General features: G+C 41.7%; 1 protein-coding gene across 2 annotated transcripts in view; it reads left to right on the top strand.

Annotated features, from left to right (window-relative positions):
* The window catches only part of stoml2 (stomatin (EPB72)-like 2), a 143431-nt gene that overhangs the window by 61428 nt on the left and 54348 nt on the right, over window positions 1–27655 (top strand). For both annotated transcript variants that reach the window (XM_051930144.1, XM_051930145.1), the window contains exons 5-6: window positions 23460–23561; window positions 23651–23785. In XM_051930144.1, coding sequence (XP_051786104.1) covers window positions 23460–23561; window positions 23651–23785 — 237 coding nt within the window. The remainder of the gene's footprint in view (window positions 1–23459; window positions 23562–23650; window positions 23786–27655) is intronic.

The following is a 27655-nucleotide window of genomic DNA, read 5'->3' as shown; positions in this document are numbered from 1 at the left end:
CCCACCTATCAAACATATCCATTCTATAAGGACCCCTGTTACAACAGCATTGGGTGTTTCTGCACAGGATTTTCCTAATTTCTTGTATTTCTGAAATGTCTCCAGTTCCCTCAACTGGCCATCTGCCACTGCTTAGTTTATTCCATTTTTTTTTTTTTTACACGCATTTTTTAAAGTCAAATCCAGTTTTCTACTAGTTTTCTAGGTGAACCCCCTTTCGGACCCGAATTGGGGTCCGACATGCTTTCCGAAAATAATCCTTCCAACAGAGACTTTTGATTTCCGAGGGAACCTTCTTGACCGGTTTACTATTTTGCTTTCCCATAACTAAATAGCACTGGACCGCAGAAGAATAGATCAGCCCACGCGATGTTCCATCTCCAGTCCCTTCCGCTCCCGGATCAGTACTCTTGTGGTTTCGGGTGTCCACCACAGATTAACCCGTAGCAGTAGGAATATGACCAGATGTTAGAGACAGAAACTCGCCCTCCCACACAGTGTTTTTCCCACATACTCAATATATATTCTACTTGTTTTTCCTCCCTTTCCTCTATTTCTAGGAGTGTGCCACTCACCCCTTTCTATTCCACTTCACAGGGAGTAACTTACTAATGTTCTCAGCATCTTACACTGTCCCTGAGGGACCCAAGTATTATTCCCTGCTTTCCAGTTTACTATCCGTTAGGTGATACAGTATTTTATTTCTCAATTTCCTTTCCCGTAAAACCGGTCAAATCCCTGAGCTATGTCATTCACTCAATCTGATTCCCTCGGTCTACTCACCAAGAAGTTCTTGACCTGCTAGTGAAATCCCAGTTCACTCGACCTTCGTATCCAATCGGAGGAGGCCAGAGACTTCTCATGCAGGATTTGCCAGAGGCAGGCCAGTCCTAACTTTTGCCGGAGCTGGTCCTCCCGATCCGGCTGGAATCGGTCCTCTTACCGGTCCTCTGGACGATCCCGCTCGAGGAGTCACCTGTCCGTCTCCGCCCCATGCTGGGCGCTAGAAAACTGTGGTCGAAGGTTCGAGGTAAACAGCAGGCAGACAGCAGATGAAGAATAAAAAGAGTAATTTCTTTATTCTTTGGTGAGCAGAGGCAACTATTGCAGCCCCTGTCAGCTTAGTGTCACTGACAGTTTACCAACAATAGCCCCCCCTCTTGCGGGGGGTGCGCTTGATTTTTATAACAGAGTACAAAGACAGCTTGTCATGGGATAAGGTTACACAATTCTTTGGTGGAATTTAGTAATATTACGACACATTTGATCAAAACAACTTAAGAAGAAGTGAAACTTATTACTGTTGATTAAACAAAAATCACAGACGTTTGAACTTTAAAAAAGATTAGCAGTTTTCCTGAGTACAGACTATAAGTCAGCAGTTTGACAAAATTGTTGCAAGTTTGTTCTTTTGCGCACACACTTATTAGTTTAAGTAAGTCATATTAATAATCAATTAATCCATAGCCTATTAATACAATCTAGTAATATACTTATAGATAAAGTGATTATACAGGTAATGGTTTCCCTCTTTTAACAATCTTAATGCATTCATATGGTTAACACAAAGAACTCTTATACTTGCAAATATAAGCATATACATTTTCTTAGCATCAGCTGGTTTGCATAATAATATATTTTCCATCCACCCAGATGCACACAGATAGTAATCATCAAGGCATTTTAGATTTGTTTATCGAAGTACAAAAATAGGTCAAAAGGTCTTCAGTCCAAGATTCTTTGTTCAACTATTGTTTAATATATTGATTCAACATTTTTTATTATTCCACAACCTCCTTAGTAGTCCTGTTTACCTCTAGGAGGTTATCCAATTTCTCACTTGTGAAGACCTCAGAAAAATGCAAGTTTAAGGCATCTGCTATTTCACTGTCTGTATCTTTTAATTCCCCTTTACAATTTCTGATGCCCTTCACCTCCTCCTTGACTATTCTTTTACTACTAAAATACTGAGAGAATCTCTTCACCTTATTTGCTATATTCCTCTCCAGCTTTTTAGCCTCCCTGATATCCTTTCTTTATGGTTGCCCTCATGTTCTCATATGCTCTATGATTCAGTTTGCAGTCATTAGTCTTCTATGACTTATAAAGTAATTTTTCCTTTGCAGCTTCTTTTTTAAATCTTTATTAATCCACTGTGGAGTTTTTTCAATTTCCTATTAATTCCAAATTTGGGTATATATTTGTTCTGCATTACATGTAAAACATTTTTAAACCTGTTCTACTGCTCCTCAACTGTCTTCCCATTTAAAAGCTTATCCCAGTCTATCCTCCTTAGACTTTGCCACATCTGTTCAAAATTTGCCCTACCAAAGTTCAACTTAACAATTTTAGTCTTTGCATCTGCACTCTTACAGAATACTAAGAATTGTATTATGTTATGGTCACTTGACCCCAGTGGTTCAATCACCTCTACACCCTCAATTCTATCTTGATTATTGCAAATACTAAATACAAACAAGCTTCACACCTGTATTGTTGCTTTAACGTACTGTGTCAAAAAACAGTCAGTGATTACTTCTAAAAACTCCTGCTCAAATGCTCTTCCATCTGCAAGGTTATTCCTGTTAATATTTGCATAATTAACCCTTTAACCGCCAACTCCCTAAATATTCCCCATGCCAGGAGAAATCTGAACAATTTTCGTTTTTTTACTTTACATTTATTCAAGCAGTATTTACCTGCTGAAATACCTGCTGAAATGTTTCAAATAAATGGTCAATCAAAGGACGTAGCTTGAATAAGCGGTCACGGTTTGGATCTTTCTTATCTGGCTCAGATAAAGGGCAGCAGTCCAGTTGAGATGCTGGGGATACACCCACTCATCGCCATCATCCGATGCGTCGTCATTCACAGTATCATGCAGTGCACGTTGCTGATCATCATTGTCACTAAAATCTTCTTCAGAACTGCTACAATCATGATCAGAATTATTGTCCAAAATCGCCTGCAAAACCTCACTTGAAGTCAGTTTACGTTTCGCCATATTCACAGCTTTCACTTTCGAATCACATCACGTGAGCGGCCAATACAACCGCAGAGTTGTCGAAATACAATGTAGTAATAATACCCACGCCAAACTGTCAGTTATACTACGCGCCAGGCATTCACATAACCATAGGCAAATGTGCCGGATAATTCCGGCAGTAAGGCGTCAGCAATAACGCTACGATGCCGGATATATCCGGCAGAGGGCGGTTAAGGGGTTAAAGTCCCTCATGACTATAATATCTCTCTGAAAATGTTTGCTATTACTAAAAAGATGTGTTTTGAAATTAATATCTGAATTGGGTGGTCTATAATAGAGTTCTAAAATAAGACCTCTTTCCCTAATGTTTTCCAGGTGAAGCCACATGTCCTCAATAAGATGAGGCTCATTGCCCAACTGAAGAGGACTTACATTTAAATTCTGTTTGACTTAAACAGCAACTCCACCTCCTTTTCTGTTCTGTCTATCCTTCCTAAAATGTGTATCCCTCTCTGTTACACTCAATCCCCATCTTTGTTATTTAGCCAGGTTTCTATTATTGCTATAATATCATAATTATGATATTTATTATTATTATAATATCATAATTATGCTCTGCTACATACAGCTCCAACTCACTTACCTTATTTTTGATACTTCTGATAGATAGATAGATAGATAGATAGATAGATAGATAGATAGATAGATAGATAGATAGATAGATAGATAGATAGATACTTTATTAATCCCAAGGAGAAATTCCAGCATTAAGGCAAGCTATTTTTAATGTATCTATTTTTAAGGTATTTTTAATGTAATGCCTTTAATCTGGAGGCAGCTGATAGGTACCGGCGGGCCAAGTGGAATGCGGCTTTGGTGGTTGCTGAGGCAAAAACTCGGGTGTGGGAGGAGTTTGGGGAGGCCATGGGGAACGACTTTCAGACGGCTTCGAGGAGATTCTGGCCCACCATCCGGCGTCTCAGGAGGGGGAAGCAGTGCAGTGTCAACACTGTATATGGTGGGGATGGTGCACTGCTGACCTCGACTCGGGACGTTGTGGGTTGGTGGGGGGGGAGTACTTCGAAGACCTCCTCAATACCACTAACATGCATTCCAATGAGGAAGCAGAGCCTGGGGACTCGGAGGTGGGCTCCCCCATCTCTGGGACTGAGGTTGCCGAGGTGGTCAAAAAACTCCTTGGTGGCAGGGCCCCGGAGGTGTATGAGATACACCCGGAGTTCCTCAAGGCTCTGGATGTTGTAGGACTGTCTTGGTTGACACGCCTCTTCAACATCGCATGGACATCAGGGACAGTGCCTCTGGATTGGCAGACTGGGGTGGTGGTCCCCCTCTTTAAGAAGGGGGACCGGAGGGTGTGTTCCAACTACAGAGGGATCACACTCCTCAGCCTCCCTGGAAAAGTCTATTCGGGGGTCCTGGAGAGGAGGGTCTGTCAGATAGTCGAACCTCGGATTCAGGAGGAACAGTGTGGTTTTCGTCCTGGTCGTGGAACAGTGGGCCAACTCTACACCCTTAGCAGGGTCCTGGAGGGTGCATGGGAGTTTGCCCAACCAATCTACATGTGTTTTGTGGACTTGGAAAAGGCGTTCAACCATGTCCCTCTGGGAATCCTGTGGGGGGTACTCCGAGAGTATGGGGTACCGGACCCCCTGATAAGGGCTGTTCGGTCCCTGTACGATCAGTGTCAGAGCTTGGTCCGCATTGCCAGCAGTAAGTCGAACCCATTTCCGGTGAGAGTTGGACTCCACCAGGGCTGCCCTTTGTCATCGATTCTGTTCATAACTTTTATGGACAGAATTTCTAGGCGCAGCCAGGGCGTTGAGGGGGTCCGGTTTGGTGGACTCAGGATTGGTTCACTGCTTTTTGCAGATGATGTTGTCCTGTTTGCTTCATCAGGCCGTGATCTTCAGCTCTCTCTGGATCGGTTCGCGGCTGGGATGGGGATCAGCACCTCCAAATCCGAGACCATGGTCCTCGGCCGAAAAAGGTTGGAATGCCCTCTCAGGGTTGGGCGCGAGATCCTGCCCCAAGTGGGGGAGTTCAGGTATCTCGGAATCTTGTTCACGAGTGATGGAAGAATAGAGCGGGAGATCAACAGGCGCATCAGTGCGGCATCCGCAGTGATGCGGGCTCTGCATCAGTCTGTCGTGGTGAAAAAGGAGCTGAGCCACAAGGCGAAGCTCTCAATTTACCAGTCGATCTATGTTCCTACCCTCACCTATGGTCATGAGCTATGGGTAGTGACCGAAAGAATGAGATCGCAAATACAAGCGGCTGAAATGAGTTTCCTCCGTAGGGTGTCTGGGCTTTCCCTTAAAGATAGGGTGAGAAGCTCAGTCATCCGGGAGGGGCTCAGAGTAGAGCCGCTGCTCCTCCGCATCGAGAGGAGTCAGATGAGGTGGCTCGGGCATCTGATCAGGATGCCTCTCTGGTGAGGTGTTCCAGGCGCATCTAACCGGGAGGAGGCCCCGGGGAAGACCCAGGACATGCTGGAGGGACTATGTCTCTCGGCTGGCCTGGGAATGCCATGGGATTCTCCCGGAAGAGCTAGAAGAAGTGGCCGGGGAGAGGGAAATCTGGGTATCCGATCTCGGATAAGCGGAAGAGGATGGATGGATGGATGGATATTTTTAATGTGTTAAAAAACTCACTTAACCCCAACCCCCCTCCCCCCCCCACCCCCCACCATTACTTAGTTTAAACAATCCTCGACTAACCTAATCATATGCCTCTCACAATACATTGTTGCCCTTCCAGTTCAGATGCAACCCACCACAGCGGAAGAGGTCCCATCTGTTCCAAAAGGAGTCCCAAAGCCCCATAAACCTATACCCTTCTACTCTGCACCAAGATTTGAGCCATGCATTAAGCCTTGTATTCTTCTCAGTCTTACCTGGACTGGCATGTGGCATAGGCAAAACTTAAGAGAAGACTACCTTGTCAGTTCTGCTTTTCAGCCTGGCACCTAATTCTTTGAATTTCGATTGCAGAACTGACAGACAACCCTTATGTATATCATTTGTTCCAACATGGACAATGACAACTGCATCCACCCCCGCTTTGGCCAAGAGCCTATCCGTCCCCCACATATGCACTCGGAAGACAACACACCGTGCGAGACTCTCAATCTCTGGAGGACACCTGAGCTTCAATCTCCGTAATGATTGAGTCCCCAACTATCACTACCTCTCTCCTTCTGGAAACTGGTTTTCAGGTGGCCTGTTGGGGCACCTCATCCCTGACTACCACCTCAGAATTACCAACAACAACAACAACATTTATTTATATAGCACATTTTCATACAAAAAGTAGCTCAAAGTGCTTTACATAATGAAGAGAAGAAAAATAAAAGACAAAATAAGAAATTAAAATAAGACAACATTAATTAACATAGAAAGGAGTAACGTCCGATCGCCAGGGTGGACAGAAAAAACAAAAAAAAACTCCAGAAGGCTGGAGAAAAAAAAAAAATCTGTAGGGGTTCCAGGCCAAGAGACCGCCCAGTCCCCTTTGGGCATTCTACCTAACATAAATGAAATAGTCCTCTTTGTAGTTCGGGTTTTTCACGGAGTCACTTGATGCTGATGGTCATACAGACTTCTGGCTTTTAATCCATCCATCATTGTTGGAACATCATGGTGCTTTGGGTAGATGGTGGTGGCGCACGCCACCACCAACAGGACACCGGAAAAGGAAACAGAAGAGAGAGTAGGGGTTAGTACAGATTTTGAATGAATAGTTATTATAATGAATTGGATATACAGAGTATCAGGATTAAATTACAGTGAAGTTATGAGAAGGCCATGTTAAAATAATGTGTTTTCAGTAGTTTTTTAAAGTGCTCCACTGTATTAGCCTGGCGAATTCCTACTGGCAGGCTATTCCAGATTTTAGGTGCATAACAGCAGAAGGCCGCCTCACCACTTCTTTTAAGTTTTGCTCTTGGAATTCTAAGGAGACACTCAGTTGAGGATCTGAGGTTACGATTTGGAATATAAGGTGTCAGACATTCCGATATATAAGCCGGGGCGAGATTATTTAAAGCTTTATAAACCATAAGCAGAATTTTAAAGTCAATTCTGAATGACACAGGTAACCAGTGTAGTGACATCAAAACTGGAGAAATGTGTTCGGATTTTCTTTTCCTGGTAAGGATTCTAGCAGCTGCATTCTGCACTAGTTGCAAACGATTGATGTCTTTTTTGGGTAGTCCTGAGAGGAGTGCGTTACAGTAATCTAGCCGACTGAAAACAAACGCATGAACTAATTTCTCTGCATCTTTCGATGATATAAGAGGTCTAACTTTTGCTATGTTTCTTAGGTGAAAAAATGCTGTTCTAGTGATCTGATTAATATGTGATTTAAAATTCAGATTACAATCAACGGTTACCCCTAAGCTTTTTACCTCCGATTTGACTATTAATCCTAATGCATCCAGTTTATTTCTAATAGCCTCATTGTATCCATTATTGCCAATCACTAAGATTTCGTTTTTTTCTTTATTTAATTTGAGAAAGTTACTATTCATCCATTCTGAGATACAAGTTAGACATTGTGTTAGCGAATCAAGAGATTTGGGGTCATCAGGTGCTATTGATAAATACAGCTGTGTGTCATCAGCATAGCTGTGGTAGCTCACGTTGTGCCCTGAGATAATCTGACCTAATGGAAGCATGTAGATTGAGAAGAGCAGTGGACCCAGGATAGAGCCTTGTGGAACACCATATAGAATATCATGTGTCTTTGAGTTATAATTACCACAACTAACAAAGAATTTTCTCCCTGCCAGGTAGGATTCAAACCAATTTAAGACACTGCCAGAGAGGCCCACCCATTGACTAAGGCGATTCTTAAGAATATTATGATCAATGGTGTCAAATGCGGCACTCAGATCTAAGAGGATAAGAACAGATAAATGGCCTCTGTCTGCATTTACCCGCAAGTCATTTACTACTTTTAATGAGTGCAGTTTCTGTGCTGTGATTTGTTCTAAAACCTGACTGAAATTTATCAAGAATAGCATGTTTATTGAGGTGCTCATTTAACTGTATAATGACTGCCTTCTCTAGAATTTTACTTAAGAAAGGCAGGTTAGAGATGGATCTATAATTTTCAAGAGCAGAGGGATCGAGATTATTTTTCTTAAGTAGGGGTTTAACTACCGCAGTCTTAAGACAGTCTGGGAAGACCCCCGTATCTAATGACGAATTTACTATGTCAAGAACATTATCACTAAGCACGCCCGATACTTCTTTGAAAAAATTTGTTGGTATTGGGTCAAGGGCACAGGTGGAGGGTTTCATTTGAGAAATTATTTTATGTAAATCAGGTAAATCTCTCCTAGTGAAAGACTTTAATTTGTTTATTATGGGGTACTGGGGTTTAGGAGGATCCTTAGTGTTGGGGAGATATACTATGTTATTTCTAATATCATTAATTTTTTGATTGAAAAATACAGAGATAGCCTCACAGGTTTTACTGGAAGTACTTAGGAGGCATTCCTTTGAGTTACCTGGGTTTAACAGATGATCGATTGTCGAAAATAAGACTCTGGGATTACTAGCATTGTTATTTATAATCTTAGAGAAATAGCAGCGCCTCTCAAGACGGACTGTGTTATTGTATTCTGTTATTTCAACTTTTAATATTTCATAGTCAATAGTTAGTTTAGTTTTCCTCCATTTACGCTCAGCTCTACGGCATGTTCTCTTTAAATCAGACACTCTTTGGGTCTTCCATGGTATAACAATGCTAGAAGATTTTTTAACTGTCTTTTCAGGTGCAACTATGTCAACAGCAGCCCTCACTTTAGTATTAAATCTTTCCACCTTACTATTTACATTCTCCTCGCTATTATAGTTGGCACTATAAATGGACTGATTGGTTAGAATGTTTGAAAGTTTTAAAGCTGCTGATGAGTCAACGAAGCGTTTTTTAACAGTATGCTTCTCATGAGTGTTTTCTATCATTATTTCTATATTAAAGAGTAGAAGAAAATGGTCTGATAGACCCGTATCAATGACCTGCTTTATATCAACTTTTAGTCCTTTAGTAATTACTAAGTCTAACGTATGACCTGCTTTATGTGTAGGCTGATTAACGAGCTGTCTCAAATCAAAAGAGTCCAGGAGGTTCATAAATTCTTTTACTTTCTGGTCACATTGATTATCTATATGAAAATTAAAGTCGCCGACTATTAAGAGTGTGTCATAGTTCGTAATTAAGATTGACATCAAGTCAGAGAATTCCTCAAAGAAAGACGCGTTGAATTTTGGAGGTCTATACACGGATAATACTAGAACGTGAGAATCTCCCTGAATAATAATGGCGAGATACTCAAAAGACTTGAATTTACCAAAACTGATATTTTTACATTTTAACCTGCTTTAGTAAATGTTTGCTAGCCCTCCACCTCTCTTTTCTTGGCGATCAGCACGAGTAAAACTGTAATCCGGAGGCGCAGATTCGATTAAAACAGCTGCGCCATCTGAGCTTAGCCACGATTCACTTAGTGCAATAAAATCTATTTTTTTATCACTAATAAGATCGTTGATAAAAAACGTCTTGTTAGTTAAAGGTCTAACATTTAATAGAGCCATATTCAATGTTTCGGAGGAGCAGAGATGAATACTATGTGCGTTATTGATATATGGAACAGGAATTAAGTTATTTTTATTAGCGCCGCTCTGCGTGTATTTTTTGTTTAATCTATGATATGTTTTTATAGTTTTAATACATTGTTCATCTAAAGTAGTAACTTTAATTAAATTATTGGTGTTTATGCCGTATTGCCTAGATTTTCTATGTGCATTAAGATTGGTTATTACAGTATTTATGTTGTGCACTTTTATGGAAGATTTTATTAAACAATTATCATGACCAAGCACAGGAGTGGCATTTCGGAAGGGGTTAAAAGCAGAGATAGATAGTCAAGATAAACGAATTACCTTGGATATGTTTTCGGAGAGGACCCGGGCACCGAAGCTATTCGGATGCAGGCCATCTTGCTTTGAAAAAACGCGGTCTTTCCCAAAAGAGGTCCCAGTTGTTGATGAAACCGATGTCTTGATTCTTGCAGAAGCCCTGCAGCCAGTTGTTTAAACCAAGCAGACGACTGTAGTACTCGTTTGATCGTCTGACGATCACAGTCCGTCTCTGTAAGGACCTGATAACGGTTTGACACTTCTAATTTTGGGGTTTATGTCCCCGGATAGTGTGCACCCTTTACCTTTACATCATTTTTATTATAACATGGAAAGTTTCTATTTTTCATATGTGTTCAGCATTTCTTGCCTTGCATTTCATGTCATCCTACACATAAACTTTTTTTTTTTAAATGTATGTATTCCAAATAACAGTATATTATTTACCCTATTCAACTCCAGGCACCTCACACAATGATAAAGAAACTTGAGCTGGAAGAACTTCAGCTCCGTCAGGAAGTTGGGTTGGGGAGTGGGATGAGATAGCAGGCTGCTTGCTGGTTCTGCTGAGCGATACATTTGTAAAACAAAAGACGCTGATGAGGAGAGGTGCAAAGGAATTTAAGGTGGGCCGGATTTACAAGTTTTTAGCATAAATCTGCTCTGTTGCCAATTAACACCAATTAACACTAGAATCCCTGAAGCCTATGAAAAAACTGCATTATGTGATGCAGCAAATGAATGTAAATTATTTTGTGTAATTTTTAAAGTTTTGGGAGATAATAATCTGGTCTATATAAGGAACATGGCTAGCATCTCCACAGAACAGATCAGCCTCCCCATATCCCATTTATTTATTACCATATCAGAGAGCATGCTTCTTATTCACAAGTTTATAGCTCCATTTACTTTTTCAAATATTAAAAAAGGAAAAGCTGTATCAAAAAATAGTTCTGCTTTCAGTAAAGGTTCAGTCCAATCGCAGATCTCTATAGCCATAAGGTATTAATTGACATATTAAACTGTTTTGTAAGATATAAGTTTAGACTGTGGTTTGTGTTTTTTTTTTCTTGCCATTTGTTGTAATATATTGCTTTGAAAACCATTACTTAGTTGTAAATATGTTTTGTATTCTACAAGAATTGTTGACACTAGGCTAAGGGATCCAAGACTCTGTTCTTGGCTGCAGGTTTCCATTCATACTCACTGTCATACCTAATATGTTAATCAATTACTGCCACTAATTGAAAATATATTCCTTTGCCTTAATTTTAGCCATCAGCTTGTAGGATCAGAGTTTGACAGCACTGTCTTAGATTAACCAGAATACAGTGTCCAAAACAAGAATATTTAAATAGTCTTGTGATTTAACATGGAATTTTAATTATCTGCTGATGCAGGAAAAAATATATAGTTGGTCTGTGTCAGAATTCTAAAAATTATCCTTTATGAAGGTACTGTATATACTTGATTGTGGAATCTGGATGTTGTTCTAGCTGTTACATTTGCAAGCTTTAATAATCAATTATAAATATATTTTTGCATAGTATGTGTACATTACATTTGCAATAGAATCCTGACCAAGAAGATGGATTTTTTTCATCTGTGTAGATAAAATTGTAATTGTTTGTTTTGTCAATCACGCAGAAGCAGCTGAACTTCTTTTTCATTATCTTTTCCAAATTCTCTGTTGGGTCGTTTTGCTTGATCAACCTTTTCAAAACATCTTGGTCCCGGACATCCTCACCAAAGATTGCATGTACACTATGTTATTTTTGGTCCAACTTAAAATACAGGTTATATGGAGTATCGGGGAGTGGAGTTGTAATGGAGTGGGTAACTCAAAAACCAGTGCTGACCAAGAGACTAAAATTCCCAACATGCAGCAGGAGACTGCTTGGTCAAATAGTAGGACACCATTATTTGTGTACACAAATTTTTATTCTAGCTAAAAATAGATCTTACCTGAGACCTCTGGTGCAGTGAAATTGTATGTGAAAGGAAGTTTAGCTTTAGTATTGTAATATTGAATATGAAAAAACACTGGTAATATTATATTAAACATAACCAGTAGAGCGAGAGTTTGGCCTTTGGACAACGGCAGTGGCATCCTTCTCTGTGCTGGTCAAGTGTGCAGATTGGAATTTCATTGCACTGTGTACATTTCACAGTAGTCTGAAATAAACTGATGACACTACACTTTTTATCAAAGCAAAACCTTACATTTCAGAAAAAGCCAATACTATTGTACAATATAGTGTAACTTATTTTTTGTATAGTGCTTTTCATTGGGTGCAGGCACAGAGTGCTGTGAGCAGTTCTCAGTCAGAACACAAGTACAGGTTATATTAATTACTAAATATAGAACTAGTACATATATACAGTAATCCCTCCTCCATCGCGGGGGTTGCGTTCCAGAGCCACCCGCGAAGTAGGAAAATCCGCGAAGTAGAAACCATATGTTTATATGGTTATTTTTAGAATGTCATGCTTGGGTCACAGATTTGCGCAGAAACACAGGAGGTTGTAGAGAGACAGGAACGTTATTCAAACACTGCAAACAAACATTTGTCTCTTTTTCAAAAGTTTAAACTGTGCTCCATGACAAGACAGAGATGACAGTTCTGTCTCACAATTAAAAGAATGCAAACATATCTTCCTTTTCAAAGGAGTGCAAAGCAAGCAGTCAAAAAAAAAATCAATACGGCTTTTTGGCTTTTAAGTATGCGAAGCACCGCCGGTACAAAGCTGTTGAAGGCGGCAGCTCACACCCCCTCTGTCAGGAGCAGGAAGAGAGAGAGAGAGAGAGAGATAGCGAGAGACAGATAAAAAAAATCAATACGTGCCCTTTGAGCTTTTAAGTATGCGAAGCTCCGTGCAGCCTGTCCTTCAGGAAGCAGCTGCACACAGCCCCCCTGCTCACACCCCCCTACGTCAGCGCAAGAGAGAGAGAGAGAGAGAGAGAGACAGAGAGAAAGTAAGCTGGATAGCTTCTCAGCCATCTGCCAATAGCGTCCCTTGTATGAAATCAACTGGGCAAACCAACTGAGGAAGCATGTACCAGAAATTAAAAGACCCATTGTCCGCAGAAACCCGCGAAGCAGCGAAAAATCCGCGATATATATTTAAATATGCTTACATATAAAATCCGCGATGGAGTGAAGCCGCGAAAGGCGAAGCGCGATATAGCGAGGGATCACTGTAAATGCAGATTTGTTAAAATGTGCAGAGTACAAGGTAGGAAACTGATGAAACACGAATGAAAACCAACAATATCTGTCCAGTAATTAATTGATGAAGTATGGACTGTTGACAACAAAGAGGTTAAAATTGTAAAAGGGAAAGTCAACAACAACGTCACAGTCTTGGAGACCTTAGCCAAATGGCCACCTACCCCATCTTGGGTTTTCTTTAGTGGAGACTGTTCTGGCTATACAATCTGATGAGAGAATTTTTCCATCCAATGAAACCAACACTCTTTTATCAGTGATGACTTTTCGATACGGGGGAGAGCAGCCTAGCCCTAGAGCACTTTTCAGTACGAGGGAGAGCAGTGGCACCAAGTGCTACATCCAGAATGGTTAGTAATGGTATTAAAAATATTGCATTACTTGTATTTCTGTACAAATTACTAACAAACAGAAAATGTAGTTTGCACAGCAAATTGGCATCTCTAGTTTGGGTATGCTAGACTAAAGTAGGAAAGAAGTCTTCAGCCTGGATTTAAAAGCTGAGACTGAAGGGGCATCTCTTATATTAGCAGGCAAATCATTCCACAGATTCTGAGCCCTGTTGTTTCAATGATCTTTGGAGTATTTAGTAAACTGGTATCTTGAGATCTCAGTGTGCGCTCGGTTTGTAGTTAATGATAACTTCATATAATTAAGCAGGGCCTTGACCATTTAAACTTTATAAGTTAAAAGGAGGGTGTTAAAATCAATCCCTATATTTAACTGGGAGCCACTGTAAGGACTTGAGCACCGGAGTTATGTGTTCTTATTTTCTGGTTCATTGTAGTAATTCATTATTCGGAGTGGTGGCTCTGAGGCTAGGGATCTGCACTGGCAATCGGAAGGTTGCCGGTTCGAATCTCGTAAATGTCAACAGGGACTCTGCTCTGTTGGGCCCTTAAGCAAGGCCCTTAACCTGCAATTGCTGAGCGCTTTGAGTAGTGAGAAAAGCGATATATAAATGCAAAGAATTATTATTATTATTAATTATTCATGCAGTAGCATTTTGAATTAACTGAAACCTGCATAAAGATTAATTAGAATAGACCATGAACACCACATTGCAGTAGTCAGTCATACTAGAAATAAATGCATGAATTAATTTCTCAGTATTTTGCATATTTTTTTTTAAAAAAATCCTAATTTTCCAACATTTTTAACATGGAAAAAGCATGTTTTGGATAGTTTTGTGTGTGTTTTAAAAGACATGATTGCATCAAAGATAACACCTAAATTGCGAGCTGATTCAGTAAAACTATGGTGATTCCAACTGAGTTAGTTTGGCAGAATGTAGTTGCAGTTAGCATCTTTCCGTGCAATAACTAGCATTTCTGTTTTTTCTGTATTCAGACAAGTAGTTTTCATCAGACAAGTAGTTTTCATCAATCCACTCCTTTAACACTCTGACACAATTAGGGATAGCATCAGAGAAATGTTATTTGGTCTAAAAGAAAGGTATAATTGGATATCATCTTTATATGAGTGAAAATTACTGTTACGTTTTTGAATGAGTTCCCAATGGAAGCATATAAAGTGAAAACAGTAACGGTCCCAGTACTGTCCCCCATGGAACGTCATATTTAATTTCTGAGTATAATGGAGTACTGTTTTTTTGATTGCAATACATTTTTCAGTCAATGCTGTAAAACACTCCATGCCATGCATATATGAGACAACGCTGGGCTTCTCCTATGCTGCTCAATTGTACACCTGCATATTGTTATTAAGGGCGACAGAGATAAGCCATGATGAAACACATTTTATTTTTTTATTTTTTTTAAGTGTGTGCCGAGTTGCTGTTTAGAATGTGGTAGAAGAAGAATGACATTGTTGGTAACTTTTAAATTATTGATTCAACTCTGTTTTATGATGACACACTTATTTTTGGTTTTGATTTGCAACTTTAAATCAATATTGGATGAATCAGCTTTATAACATTATTGAATATCACTACTGGTGCTCTTTCTCCTATAATACTACAGAGACCTGTGGTGATGTCTGTGAACCTCAATCACCCCGCCTATTCTGTCCCTGGCCTCCTAATTGTTGATGCTTTCCACAATTGTTGGATTCAGTTACAAACCAAGCAGTTTATTAATTTGGGATTGAACATTTTTTCATGAAGCCACACTAAACCAGGAAATACAAAGACATACCGATCATGGTTCTAACCCAGCAGGTAGTCAGAGAATGGAAATTGTGGAATGCAGTCATACACTTGTGAGAGAAAAGAAATTTATCGTTGGTAGAGTGGTAGTTTGATGATGGATAAGTGTTTGCATTTCAGCAAACAATGACAAAAGGGTAAAAATTCAAAAAGCACATAAATATTTGCCTTCTTAATCCTTTATACAGATACTAGCCAACCCGTGGCGTAGCATATGCCGCATAATCGGACCGCTTTTTTAATGATTTTTAAGCACAGGGAAAAAATTAACATTTTGAAAAATCCGTAATTTAATAAACCACCAAGAAAAGTAACATTGTAACAATGCACGGTACGAACCAACATACAATTGTCCGTGACTGAAAACCGGAGGACGCTGTCGCGCCTTCTCCTCCCACTCGGGCCCGGAGGGCGGAACGGGAGGAGAGGGGAAGGACGCCCATTCCGCCCCCTCCGTCATGCTAGTTCAGTATGCACTGCCTGCTCATGTGCCCACCCCCAACTCGTCACCTGAGTCGTTTTCGTCTTTGCACAGTCTACATGCACCTGTGAGTCACGTTGACTGTTCATTTTCCAAACAGTGCCTCATTCGCTTTTGTCTCTGGTACAGTCCAAATGCACCTCTGCGCCACGTAGACTTTTCATTGTTCTTTGCGGTTCTGGCTGCTGTTCTATATATAATCCACCAAGTCACCTGACCATGGTAGTAGCGGGTTTAGCAGGGGGGTTAGTGTGACGATGCGGGTTCAGCTCCGTGCTCCCATCGGCTGTTAGGGAGCCCTTGAACCCAACACCGTCGGCAATGTCACCGATGAGCTAGACAGTGAGGCAATAACACTTGAGCAAGGGGATGATGTATAAGTGCAAAAGTGCTTTTATTAAAACAACAAATCCAAAGTGCAACAGTACAGTGTTCATAGTTCAATAAATAAATAATCCATTAAAGAAACGTTGTGGAGGTTAAATTCAATAAATAGGACAATCCTTTAAAACGAGGTTAAAACAAAACAATGCTGAAGGCAGTCTCTTTAACCTGGCAGCTCTCCTGCTTCTCCCATCTGGGCCACGCAACAGGAGAGTCGCCCTTTCTGCAGCTGGCCTTCTCTCCACATGACTGATCTGGATGCTCCCTGATCCCTGGCTTCAGTTCCGCTCTCCCGATCGAGACTTGGCTTTATACCCAAGGGCCAGGACGCTCACATTGGGACTCCTACATCCAAGCCTCCCGACTACCGCTGCCTTCTTGGCCTTACGCGGCCAGTCGCCCTTCACTGGTCACCTCCGCTACTCGTTCACTCAGCGGGAGCGACCACTACTATGACTCCTGGGTGTCGGCCTAACACCCAGGCTTCTACACAGCTGCCTGCGAGCGTTCGCACGCTCATCCACGCCGGCTTTCTCCTTCCTGCCGCCTTCCTTCCTGCCGCCTTCTGCCACCTCCGTTTCCTTCTCTTTTACTTCTCTTCCTTTTTTTGTTTTTTTTTTTCCTTTTCAACCGGCTCACGCTTCTCTATATATGCGGAGAGGACATGGCAGCTGCAGCCCATTAGCCATAGGAACAATCACGGATGTGGGCAGTCTCTCACCTGTGCACTTAGGTGAGAAACGCCCACACCGCAGATCGCCCTGCGGCTCGCTACAGTCACCACGCCCCCTCACTAAGCCGCAAGTGCGGCGATTATTTATTTAACCCCTTAACCGCCCTCTGCCGGATATATCCGGCATCGTTGTTTTATTGCTAACGCCATACTGCCGGAATTATCCGGCACATTTGCCTGTGGTTATGTGAATGCCTGGCAAGTAGTATAACTGACGGTTTGGCGTGGGTATTATTACTACATTGCATTTCGACAAGTCTGTGGTTGTTTTGGCCGGTCATGTGACATGATTCGCATGTGACAGCTGTGAATATGGCAAAACGTAAACTGACTTCAAGTGAGGCTTTGCAGGCGATTTTGGACAATTCTGATCATGATTGTAGCAGTTCTGAAGAAGATTTTAGTGACAATGATGAGCAGCAACGTGCGCTGCATGATACTGTGAATGAAGACGCATCGGATGACGGCGATGAGTGGGTGTATCCCCAGCACCTCAACTGGACTGCTGCCCGAGGTGAACTACCTTTTCTGCATCCGTTTGAGGCAACGTGTGGCTTTATTGTTGATGTAAACAATTACACTGCTGAGCAGTTTTATGAGCTGTTTGTGTCACCTGATTTGATCAGACATTTTGCTCATCAGACAAATCTGTATGCAGCACAGTTTATTGAGAAAAATCCCAATTTACCTCCACATTCCCGTGTTCGTGCTTGGGTTGACACTGATGAAAACAAATGAAAAAATTCATTGGGATTTTGATGTTGATGGGAATAATCAGAAAACCAGATATTGAGATGTACTGGTCTACAGATCCTATGTATGCAACACCTATTTTTGCAGCTATCATGCCACGTAACCGATTCTCTTTGCTGCTGAAATTCTTTCATTTGAATGACAACAGAAATGAGCCAAATAAGAAAGATCCAAACCGCGACCGCTTGTTCAAGCTATGTCCTTTGATTGATCATTTATTTGAAGCATTTCAGTTGCCCTACATGCCAGGACCGTCAGTTGCAGTTGATGAAAGTTTATTGTTGTGGAAGGGCCGCTTACAGTTTCGACAGTATCTACCATTGAAAAGGGCACGGTTTGGTATCAAGATGTTTTGCTTAGCTGAGAATTCAGGTTACATTTATAGATTTCATGTATACACTGGCAAAGAGGATCCTATTAGTAGTATTTCAGCAGTGTTGCCAGATGAATGTAAGGACTTTGGACTTTCAGAAAAAATTGTTGTGTACCTTGCCCTAACACTATTGGACAATGGGTACACCATTTGGATGGATAACTGGTACTCCAGTTGTAGGCTGTTCCATTACCTTCATCACCGTAAAACTACAGCATGTGGCACAATTCGTTCTAACAGGGTCCCTCCAGAAGTTCGCAATTCAGCACCAGCACCGGGTCAGCACATTGCATACCGCAGTGGCCCATTGCTGTGCCTGAAATTTCGAGACAAAAAAGATGTTCACATGCTAACAACTCAGCACAATGAGTCTGTGCAGGAGGCTCCCAGCAGAAGAGGACGCCCATCACCTACTGATGTCCGTTACAAGCCTCAATGCATCATTGAATATAACAGCAACATGGTTGCTGTTGACAAGCAGGACCAAATATTGGAACCCTATTCAGCTGCAAGAAAAACTATGAAGTGGTATAAAAAGTTATCAGTTCATCTGCTCCAAATGGCAATGCTGAATGCTCACATTTTGTACCAGAAAAATGGAGGCACAAAAACATTTCTGCAGTTTGAACATGACGTCATTGCAGCCTTCATTTTCTCTGGTGAGGAACAACATGCAGATAGAGTAGAGGCAGTGGTGAGGCTCACAGAACGTCACTTTCCAGACAAACTTGAACCAACACCAACTTGGACCAAGCCACAGGCACGCTGTCGTGTCTGTTCAACGAAGGGTCAGCGTAGAGACGTCAAGACCTTCTGCTCAAAGTGTCCCAGCAATCCAGGACTTTGTGCAGTTCCCTGCTTTGTCCTGTGGCACAGCAAACTCAAATACTGGGAATGAAACTATGATTGACTGAACTACTTTTGACTTTTGAATTACTTTTGACTGTTCCGTTTTGTAGTAGACAATAAATCCAGAAGCCTGAGAAAAGGTACATTTTGTGTTTTATTATGTGTTTGCCCATTTCTAGAACTTGCACAACATTTAGTGGTCAATACTGCTTGAATAAATGTAAAAAAGTAAAAAAACGAAAATTGTTCAGATTTCGCCTGGCATGGGGAATATTTAGGGAGTTGGCGGTTAAAGGGTTAAAACAAAACGTCCTTTGCTGGAAGAGTTGTGGACCCATAACACCACTTTGGGTGTACAAAGGGCAGGGACGTAATCAGTGCGAGCGTATGACCCGCATTTACTGGGAATTCCTCGTTCGTGGGGAACAATTGCAAGCCCCGGTTTCCAGCACGAATGGGGTTCAATGGCTTACCCACACCTCTCTGCGCCGGGTAGACATACATTGATCCATTCAGTGTAGCGCGCATTCAGTTACCTGATGCAGGAATCTGTATAACATTGAAAGAAGTGTTGTTTCCATGAAATACATTTGAAGTGGTGGCAATGGAAGGCAAATGGACAGTCAACGTGGCTCACAGCTGGATTGACGCCGTGTTTTGTGTCACCCGACCATGGTGGGGGGGGGGGGGGGATGAACAAAGGGCAGGGACGTAATCAGTGCGAGCGTATGACCCGCACTTACTGGGAATTCCTCGTTTGTGGGGAACAAATGCAAGCCCCGGTTTCCAGCACTAATGGGCTTCAACGGCTCACCCACTCCTCTCTGTGCCAGGGTAGACACACGTTGATCCATTCAGTGTAGCGCGCGTGCAGTTACCTGATGCAGGAATCTATATAACATTGAAAGAAGTGTTGTGTCCATGAAATACATTTGAAGCGATTTCTGGGCGGGGCTTCGTTGTTTCTTTCCCATGGTTTTCGATGGTGGACGCGGTCGGGTGTTGTAACCGAAAAGAATAATGAAAAGTCAACGTGGCTCAGAGGTGCATGTGGACTCCTAGCACAGACGAAAGCGACTTACGGGGTGGTCGGTGAGTTGTAACGTCCGGGCACATGAGCTGGCAGTGTGAATGCCTAGAGAGCGAGGGTGGACGCGGGCCGGGGAATAAGGAGTGTTGGTGGGCGGGGAAACGTTTTCCGTGTTCCTGCAGGACCATCTAAGAAGACGCATGTTTGTCGCGGATGCGAATTGCTGTATGTAGCGTGTAAAACAGTTTGCGATGGCGCACGCGATCGTGCGTCGTAACCGAAAAGTCAACGTGGCTCAGAGGTGCATGTGGACTGTAGCTCAAACGAACATAAATGACGGTGTGTTTTCCAAGGCATCGCGTCCGAATTGGTGGCCGTGGCTCTACGAGTTGTCGTCATATCCAATGGTCTTAGAGTTGGTGGGCGTGGCTGTCTTGCGTGATTTCCATGGGTGGCTACTTGTCGCCGGCTTAGTGAATTATATACGGTGGGCGTGGCTGTCTTGCGTGTTTTCCATGGGTGGCTACTTGTCCGCGGTGCGTGCTTTCCATGGGTGGCTACTTGTCGGCGGTGCGTGCTTTCCATGGGTGGCTACTTGGCGGCGGCTTAGTGAATTATATATATAGACAAGGGGGCTCCGCCCCCTGCTCACTTCGCTCGCCTACCCCCGCCGTTGGGTATCCTGAAATACATTAGTCGAGCTCGTTCGTTTTGGAGCCGTGCCCGCTTTGCCCGTGGCATTTCAGACGCGCGTTGTAGGCGCCTGCGTTCATTGATTTTATCCAGGCGGGCTCGTGTTTGTATGTCCGTCAGTCGAGCTTGTTCGTTTTGAACCCGTGCCTGCTTTGCTTCCGCAGTTTCACAGGCGCGTTGTAGGCGCCTGCGTTCATTGATCTTATCCAGGTGGGTTCGTGTTTGTATCGTTGAGCTGTATTGTGTTTGAATTTGGTGTAAAGCGTTCAGCGGTTTGTACAATCCCAAGCAGCACATTATTCCTAACTTCACTCCGCAGTAGTGCCACTCACAATATGGCGGTGACGCCTGCGCCTTCACTCCGCAGTAGTGCCACTCACAATATGGCGGTGACGCCTGCGCCTTCCGTACTATGTCGAGTTTCACTATGCTGTGTAGGCGCCTTTGCCTTTCGTACTTTCCCGCGCCTTCCGTACTATCGTTGTAGACCTGTGGGGCCTCCGTAGCCTCTTCCGTTTGAATCTGGGCTGCAGCGCAGATTCCTCTTTTTTGTGTGGCTGTGTCATTAGTCGTTAGCTATGGGCGCGTTGTTGCTTCATTTCTCATTCACGTCAATTGAGCTCTTTCGTTTTTGGGCCGTGACTCCTTCGTGCACGGTGGATACGACTTCGCTTGCGGTTTATGAGACGTGCGCTGTACGCGCCTGCGCAGTACGTCTCATGGTCCCATCGCCGTGTACCTGCGTCCATGCCATCCGGTTTACAATTCTCGGTTAGTAATATGGATACCCAGGCAATGTGGTTTGGCAAGTATTGAGACAAGTAACGTTATTAAAGACAGATGACCAAACTTTTTTTTGACAACACACTATAATTAATTTTGAATTGTACTTTACAAATTTTCTAAGAAAACCTGAAATGAATAGTAATAAAAATAGATCTGTCGGTTCCACAAGTCATGTTCAAGAATCAACATACTACAAATATACTATAAGTCATGCTCTGTTCTGTGTTTAGGCTGTTTTGATTCAGCCATTTCTTGACTGTTGCCTGTGAGGTCTTTCATGTCGATTATTATTTCGATTTTTTTTAATTTGATATACTTTGTTAATTCCGAGGGGAAATTGTCTTTTCATATGATGTTTGGAGGTCAGAGTGCAGTGCCCCTGAAGGAATTTTCAGGCTCAGGGACTTGCTCAGGGGCCCAGCAGAGTAGAATCCCTTCTGGCCACCGGCAACCTTCTAGATAACAGTGTAGATCTTTAGCCCCAGAGTATTTTTATTGTTATTAAGTATTTACAGTGCATCCGTTAAGTCTTTACAGCGCATCACTTTTTCCACATTTTGTTATGTTACAGCCTTATTCCAAAATGGATTAAATTCATTTTTTTCCTCAGAATTCTACACACAACACCCCATAATGACAACATAAAAAAAGTTTACTTGAGATTTTTGCAAATTTATTAAAAATAAAAAAACTGAGAAATCATATGCACATAAGTATTCACAGCCTTTGCTCAATACTTTGTTGATGCACCTTTGGCAGTAATTACAGCCTCAAGTCTTTTTGAATATGATGCCACAAGCTTGGCACACCTGTCCTTGGCCAGTTTCGCCTATTCCTCTTTGCAGCACCTCTCAAGCTCCATCAAGTTGGATGAGAAGCGTCAGGTGCACAGCCATTTTAAGATCTCTCCAGAGATGTTCAATCGGATTCAAGCCTGGGCTCTGGCTGGGTCACTCAAGGACATTCACAGAGTTGTCCTGAAGCCACTCCCTTGATATCTTGGCTGTGTGCTTAGGGTCGTTGTCCCGCTGAAAGATGAACCGTCGCCCCAGTCTGAGGTCAGGAGTGCTCTGGAGCAGGTTTTCATCCAGGATGTCTCTGCACATTGCTGCAGTCATCTTTCCCTTTATCCTCACTAGTCTCCCAGTCCCTACTGCTGAAAAACATCCCCACAGCATGATGCTGCCACCACCATGCTTCACAGTAGGGATGGTATTGGCTTGGTGATGAGTGATGCCTGGTTTCATCCAAACATGACGCCTGGACCTCTGGAGCTCTAACAGAGTGACCATCGGGTTCTTGGTCACCTCCCTGACTAAGGCCCTTTCCCCTGATCGCTCAGTTTAGATGGCTGGCCAGCTATAGGAAGAGTCCTGGTGGTTTCAAACTTCTTCCACTTACGGATGATGGAGGCCACTGTGCTCATTGGGACCTTCAAAGCAGCAGAAATTTTTCTGTAACCTTCCCCAGATTTGTGCCTCGAGACAATCCTGTCTCGGAGGTCTACAGACAATTCCTTTGACTTCATGCTTGGTTTGTGCTCTGACATGAACTGTCAACTGTGGGACCTTATATAGACAGGTGTGTGCTTTTCCAAAGCCTGTCCAATCAACTGAATTTACCACAGGTGGACTCAAATTAAGCTGCAAAAACATCTCAAGGATGATCAGGGGAAACAGGATGCACCTGAGCTCGATTTTGAGCTTCATGGCAAAGGCTGTGAATACTTATGTACATGTGCTTTCTCAATTTTTTTATTTTTAATAAATTTGCAAAAATCTCAAGTAAACTTTTTTCACGTTGTCATTATGGGGTGTGTTGTGTAGAATTCTGAGGAAAAAAATGAATTTAATCCATTTTGGAATAAGGCTGTAACATAACAAAATGTGGAAAAAGTGATGCGCTGTGAATACTTTCCGGATGCACTGTATTTATTATTTATATCATGTATTATTGAGTAATAACAGTATTTTTATTTTTCCTTGCCTTGATATTCTTCCAGTTACCATTTGTTCCAAGGTTATAGTTAAATTTGCGTTGCTTCTTATAGGCCAGCTATGGTGTTGAAGATCCAGAATATGCTGTTACCCAATTGGCTCAAACTACTATGCGTTCAGAACTAGGAAAGTTAACACTTGATAAAGTCTTCATGGTAAGTAAATATGAATATGTTTCTGCAATATGTGTTAGCATTTAGACAAAAGGAAAAAAAATATTTAAAATTACTATTTTTCTTGACAGGAGAGAGAATCTTTGAATGCCAATATTGTTGATGCGTTAAACCAGGCATCAAGTGAATGGGGTATACGATGTCTGAGATATGAAATAAAAGATATCCATGTCCCACCAAAAGTGAAAGAGTCGATGCAAATGCAGGTGAGAAACTGGGAATTTAAAAAAGTTTTGAAAGAGTTTTAAAAGCCCTGTTTTGTGTAGGACTGAATGATTTGGGGAAAATATCTAATTGCAATTTTTCTGACAGATATTGTTGTGATTGTGATTTGAGTTGTGATATAATTTTCAAAAGTCAAGCTTTGGTTCAATATTATCTGTGTAATAGATTTTAAAAAATAGAGCATTACCACATGATCTGCAATCAAAGTATTAACTTTTATATTCTAATGCAACAATGACATATTTATTACATTTTTTAATTGGCGTAGAACAATCAAACAAAGAACAGTTCTCACCAAAGCAGTAACTTGCGTCTCAGGAGCAGCATCTAACTATTTGTAATTAATAAAACCTTATTTATTGATATCCAGTATTAAGTTTATAACTTGACAAACCCAAGAATAATTTTCAAAAAAATGATCACTAAATATAATAAAAATAGCATCTAAATGTTACAGAAAATATCTAAATATTACTAAAATACTAAAATTACTAGAAACAAAAGAAGCCTTATGTAACCCTTGCTTCCCTGACATCTCTACTTCACTTCAACACTCATTGTAGTCTTTACAGATTTTTTTATCAAGAATACCAGCATATCAACCTTTGCTGGTTTCTGACATGAACGCTGATATGCCACTACATTGCCCCCCAGCACCAAATTGTCTCTGGTGAACTCATGGCTGGTACAGTATTAACAGGAATTTGTGAGCCAGTTTGCACAGCATCAGAAAGTTAACATTTTGTGAATTTCCCATCGGGATTAATAAAGTATCTATCTATCTATCTATCTATCTATCTATCTATCTATCTATCTATCTATCTATCTATCTATCTATCTATCTATCTATCTATCTATCTATCTATCTATCTATCTATCTATCTATCTATCTATCTTTCTTTCTTTCTTTCTTTCTTTCTTTCTGTCTCTTTTTTTTTTTTATTCTTCTTTCTTTCTTTCTTTCTTTCTTTCTTCTTCTTTCTTTCTTTCTTTCTTTCTTTCTTCTTTCTTTCTTTCTTTCTTTCTTCTTTCTTTCTTTCTTTCTTTCTTTCTTTCTTTTCTTTCTTTCTTTCTTTCTTTCTTTCTTTCTTTCTTTCTTTCTTTCTTTCTTTCTTTCTTTCTTTCTTTCTTTCTTTCTTTCTTTCTTTCTTTCTTTCTTTCTTTCTTTCTTTCTTTCTTTCTTTCTTTCTTTCTTTCTTATAGTAGGGCTGTGAAAGTAGCCAAAATAAGTTTTGAATATTCACAGAAACAATCTCTTATATATATTTCTCTTCTGGTTCGTCCTGCTTCCACTTCAAAACCGGTCCCACCCACACACAGCCGACACGGCATTTCTCAATTCCTATTTGTCCTCTTCCAAACCCTTCCCCACGCTACCTGCGGCTTCTCTTCAAAACCGGTCCCGCCCACACGCAACCGACGCAGCATTTCTCGATTCCTATTCGTCCTCTTCTATGTCATGCACTATACTGGCCTGCTGAGCGTAATACATCCAACAAGTACTCGAGGTGCTGCCACAAGGGTAAAGTAGTTTTACCACCTTTGCGGGAGCCACCTGTGTCTTTACAACAGCTTCTTACACAGCAAACATTAGAAGCTAAAAATTATTGTGAACACATTCGAGAATACAACTCTTCTCTAGCATTTGCTTCCATGGGTGCACAGATAATTCAACCTCCTGGCCACTGCCCGTGTATTTTAAAACAGTATGGTCTAATTTATCACCAGATCTCTCCACTATACGCTAACACTTCTACCTCTCCAGGATATGGACAGTTGTATGTTTTTGACACAGCACAAGCTACTGAAGTATGCTTACAAAATAAAGCAAACTCTGCATGCAGCAAAAATATACTTCTCCAGCTACATTCCATGCTCAGAACCATCAACCCCTTTGCTAAATCATACAAATACATGCATGAAGTCGCTCAGCCCAGTCCAACAGCATCTGTACGAATGGTTTTCAAGGAAAACCCTAGGCAGTGCCCCAACATGTCACACTGATGTTGCAGCGATTTTCGTCGGAGAAGATTGCGAAACGCCTGCGGAAAGGGACATTTTCATCTATCCCATAGGCAACTCCTGTAAACCAATTTCCACGCTCAATATGAATTGCGATCCTGTGGTTTACCCACTTTTATTCCTTTACGGAGACATTGGCTGGCACAAAGATTTACAACATGTTCCAGATAAAAGAACCGCCAAGCAAATAAGGCTTACTCAATTCCAATTTTACACGTACAGAGTAGCAATGAGGAATACATTTAGTATTTTGCACTCCAGCGGCAAACTATTCCAACAGTACGTCGTAGATGCGTACGTTAAAACAGAAGGCGCGCGTCTCAACTATCTCAGATTACATCAAGATCTGCGCATGGAACTATCAGACGCACTGCAAGCAAACGCTGAAAATAATAACGTACGTGTAGGCAAAATGATCATATTACCGTCCACATTTCCAGGAAGTCCAAGATACATGCAACAAAACTATCAGCATGCCATGGCCATAGTACGTAAATTCGGAAAGCCTAATTTATGTATCACTTTCACATGTAATCCTCCTTGACTGGAAATTCTACTAGCACACTGCGTCTTTCAAGAAGTATGTATTCCTTCTTGATTTCTGAATTCCTTTTTCACCATTTTCCGTTCCTATTCTTACACCGCCGTATGCATCAGCATCAGCACCACTGTCTTGTTTTCAGTCTAGTACTGATGGCAAGATGCTTAAGCTTAAACTGCATAGCATGTTTTGCGTGGAAGCACAATCGTATTTTTCATCTCATTGCGTGTGTCTTGTAAGGATTTAGGCTCCTTTTCATAGCTGCTTTTATGGCTCGCTGTCCTGACAAGGATCATGACAAATATAGGCCGTATAGTTAGTAAGATATCAACAGTGTGAGAATAGTGAACAAAGTAAAATAGCAGGCAGATCAAAGGCGGACTTGTTTTATTATTTTGGAGGTGCCCACTGTACAGTGGGAAGTGGCAGGGTACATTTAAAATCACAGCATTCAGAAAAAAAGCTGGTCTGCACCTTTTGGATTCTTTCAAAAATGTATAATAGTCATGGTATCAAGTCAAGGTGTACAATCTGTCCACTTTTTCTCCTTCAGTCTATTCAGATGCAAAATTATACTTTTATATCACTAAAGAAGCATTTTGAAAAACTTCCCTGAGTACACATGTGGCAGACCCATCACCCAGACCAAGTCTTAAGGCGAGCCTTTCCATTTCTGTGATTGGACACTAATCAATATGAAGTTTTAATTTTAAATATAGTGAATCCTTTTGCACTTTTTTAACAAAAGCACTGATTTCAAAATAAATGAATAGCAGAGGGGCAGCACGGTGGCGCAGTGGTAGCGCTGCTGCCTCGCAGTTAGGAGACCCGGGTCCTCCCTGCGTGGAGTTTGCATGTTCTCCCCGTGTCTGCGTGGGTTTCCTCCGGGCGCTCTGGTTTCCTCCCACAGTCCAAAGACATGCAGGTTAGGTGGATTGGTGATTCTAAATTGGCCCTAGTGTGTGCTTGGTGTGTGGGTGTGTTTGTGTGTGTCCTGTGGTGGGTTGGCACCCTGCCCGGGATTAGTTCCTGCCTTGTGCCCTGTGTTGGCTGGGATTGGCTCCAGCAGACCCCCGTGACCCTGTGTTCGGATTCAGCGGGTTGGAAAATGAATGGATGGATGAATAGCAGAGATGCTGACACACTAATCAATTGAGCTCTGTTTTAAAGAGTTGATTTGTAAGGAGATGTCAGTGCCACTTTGAGCAGCAGATGAGCTCACATCACCAGAGTGAAATCTCACTTGGATGCCACCCAACTGAGTTAACCGAAGACAGCATTAAGCTAA

Source organism: Erpetoichthys calabaricus, chromosome 7 (assembly GCF_900747795.2).
Source record: "Erpetoichthys calabaricus chromosome 7, fErpCal1.3, whole genome shotgun sequence".
In the NCBI taxonomy this organism is placed as follows: domain Eukaryota; kingdom Metazoa; phylum Chordata; class Cladistia; order Polypteriformes; family Polypteridae; genus Erpetoichthys; species Erpetoichthys calabaricus.
Note: the sequence above shows the minus strand (reverse complement) of the source record. Positions and strands in the feature narration are given on the sequence as shown.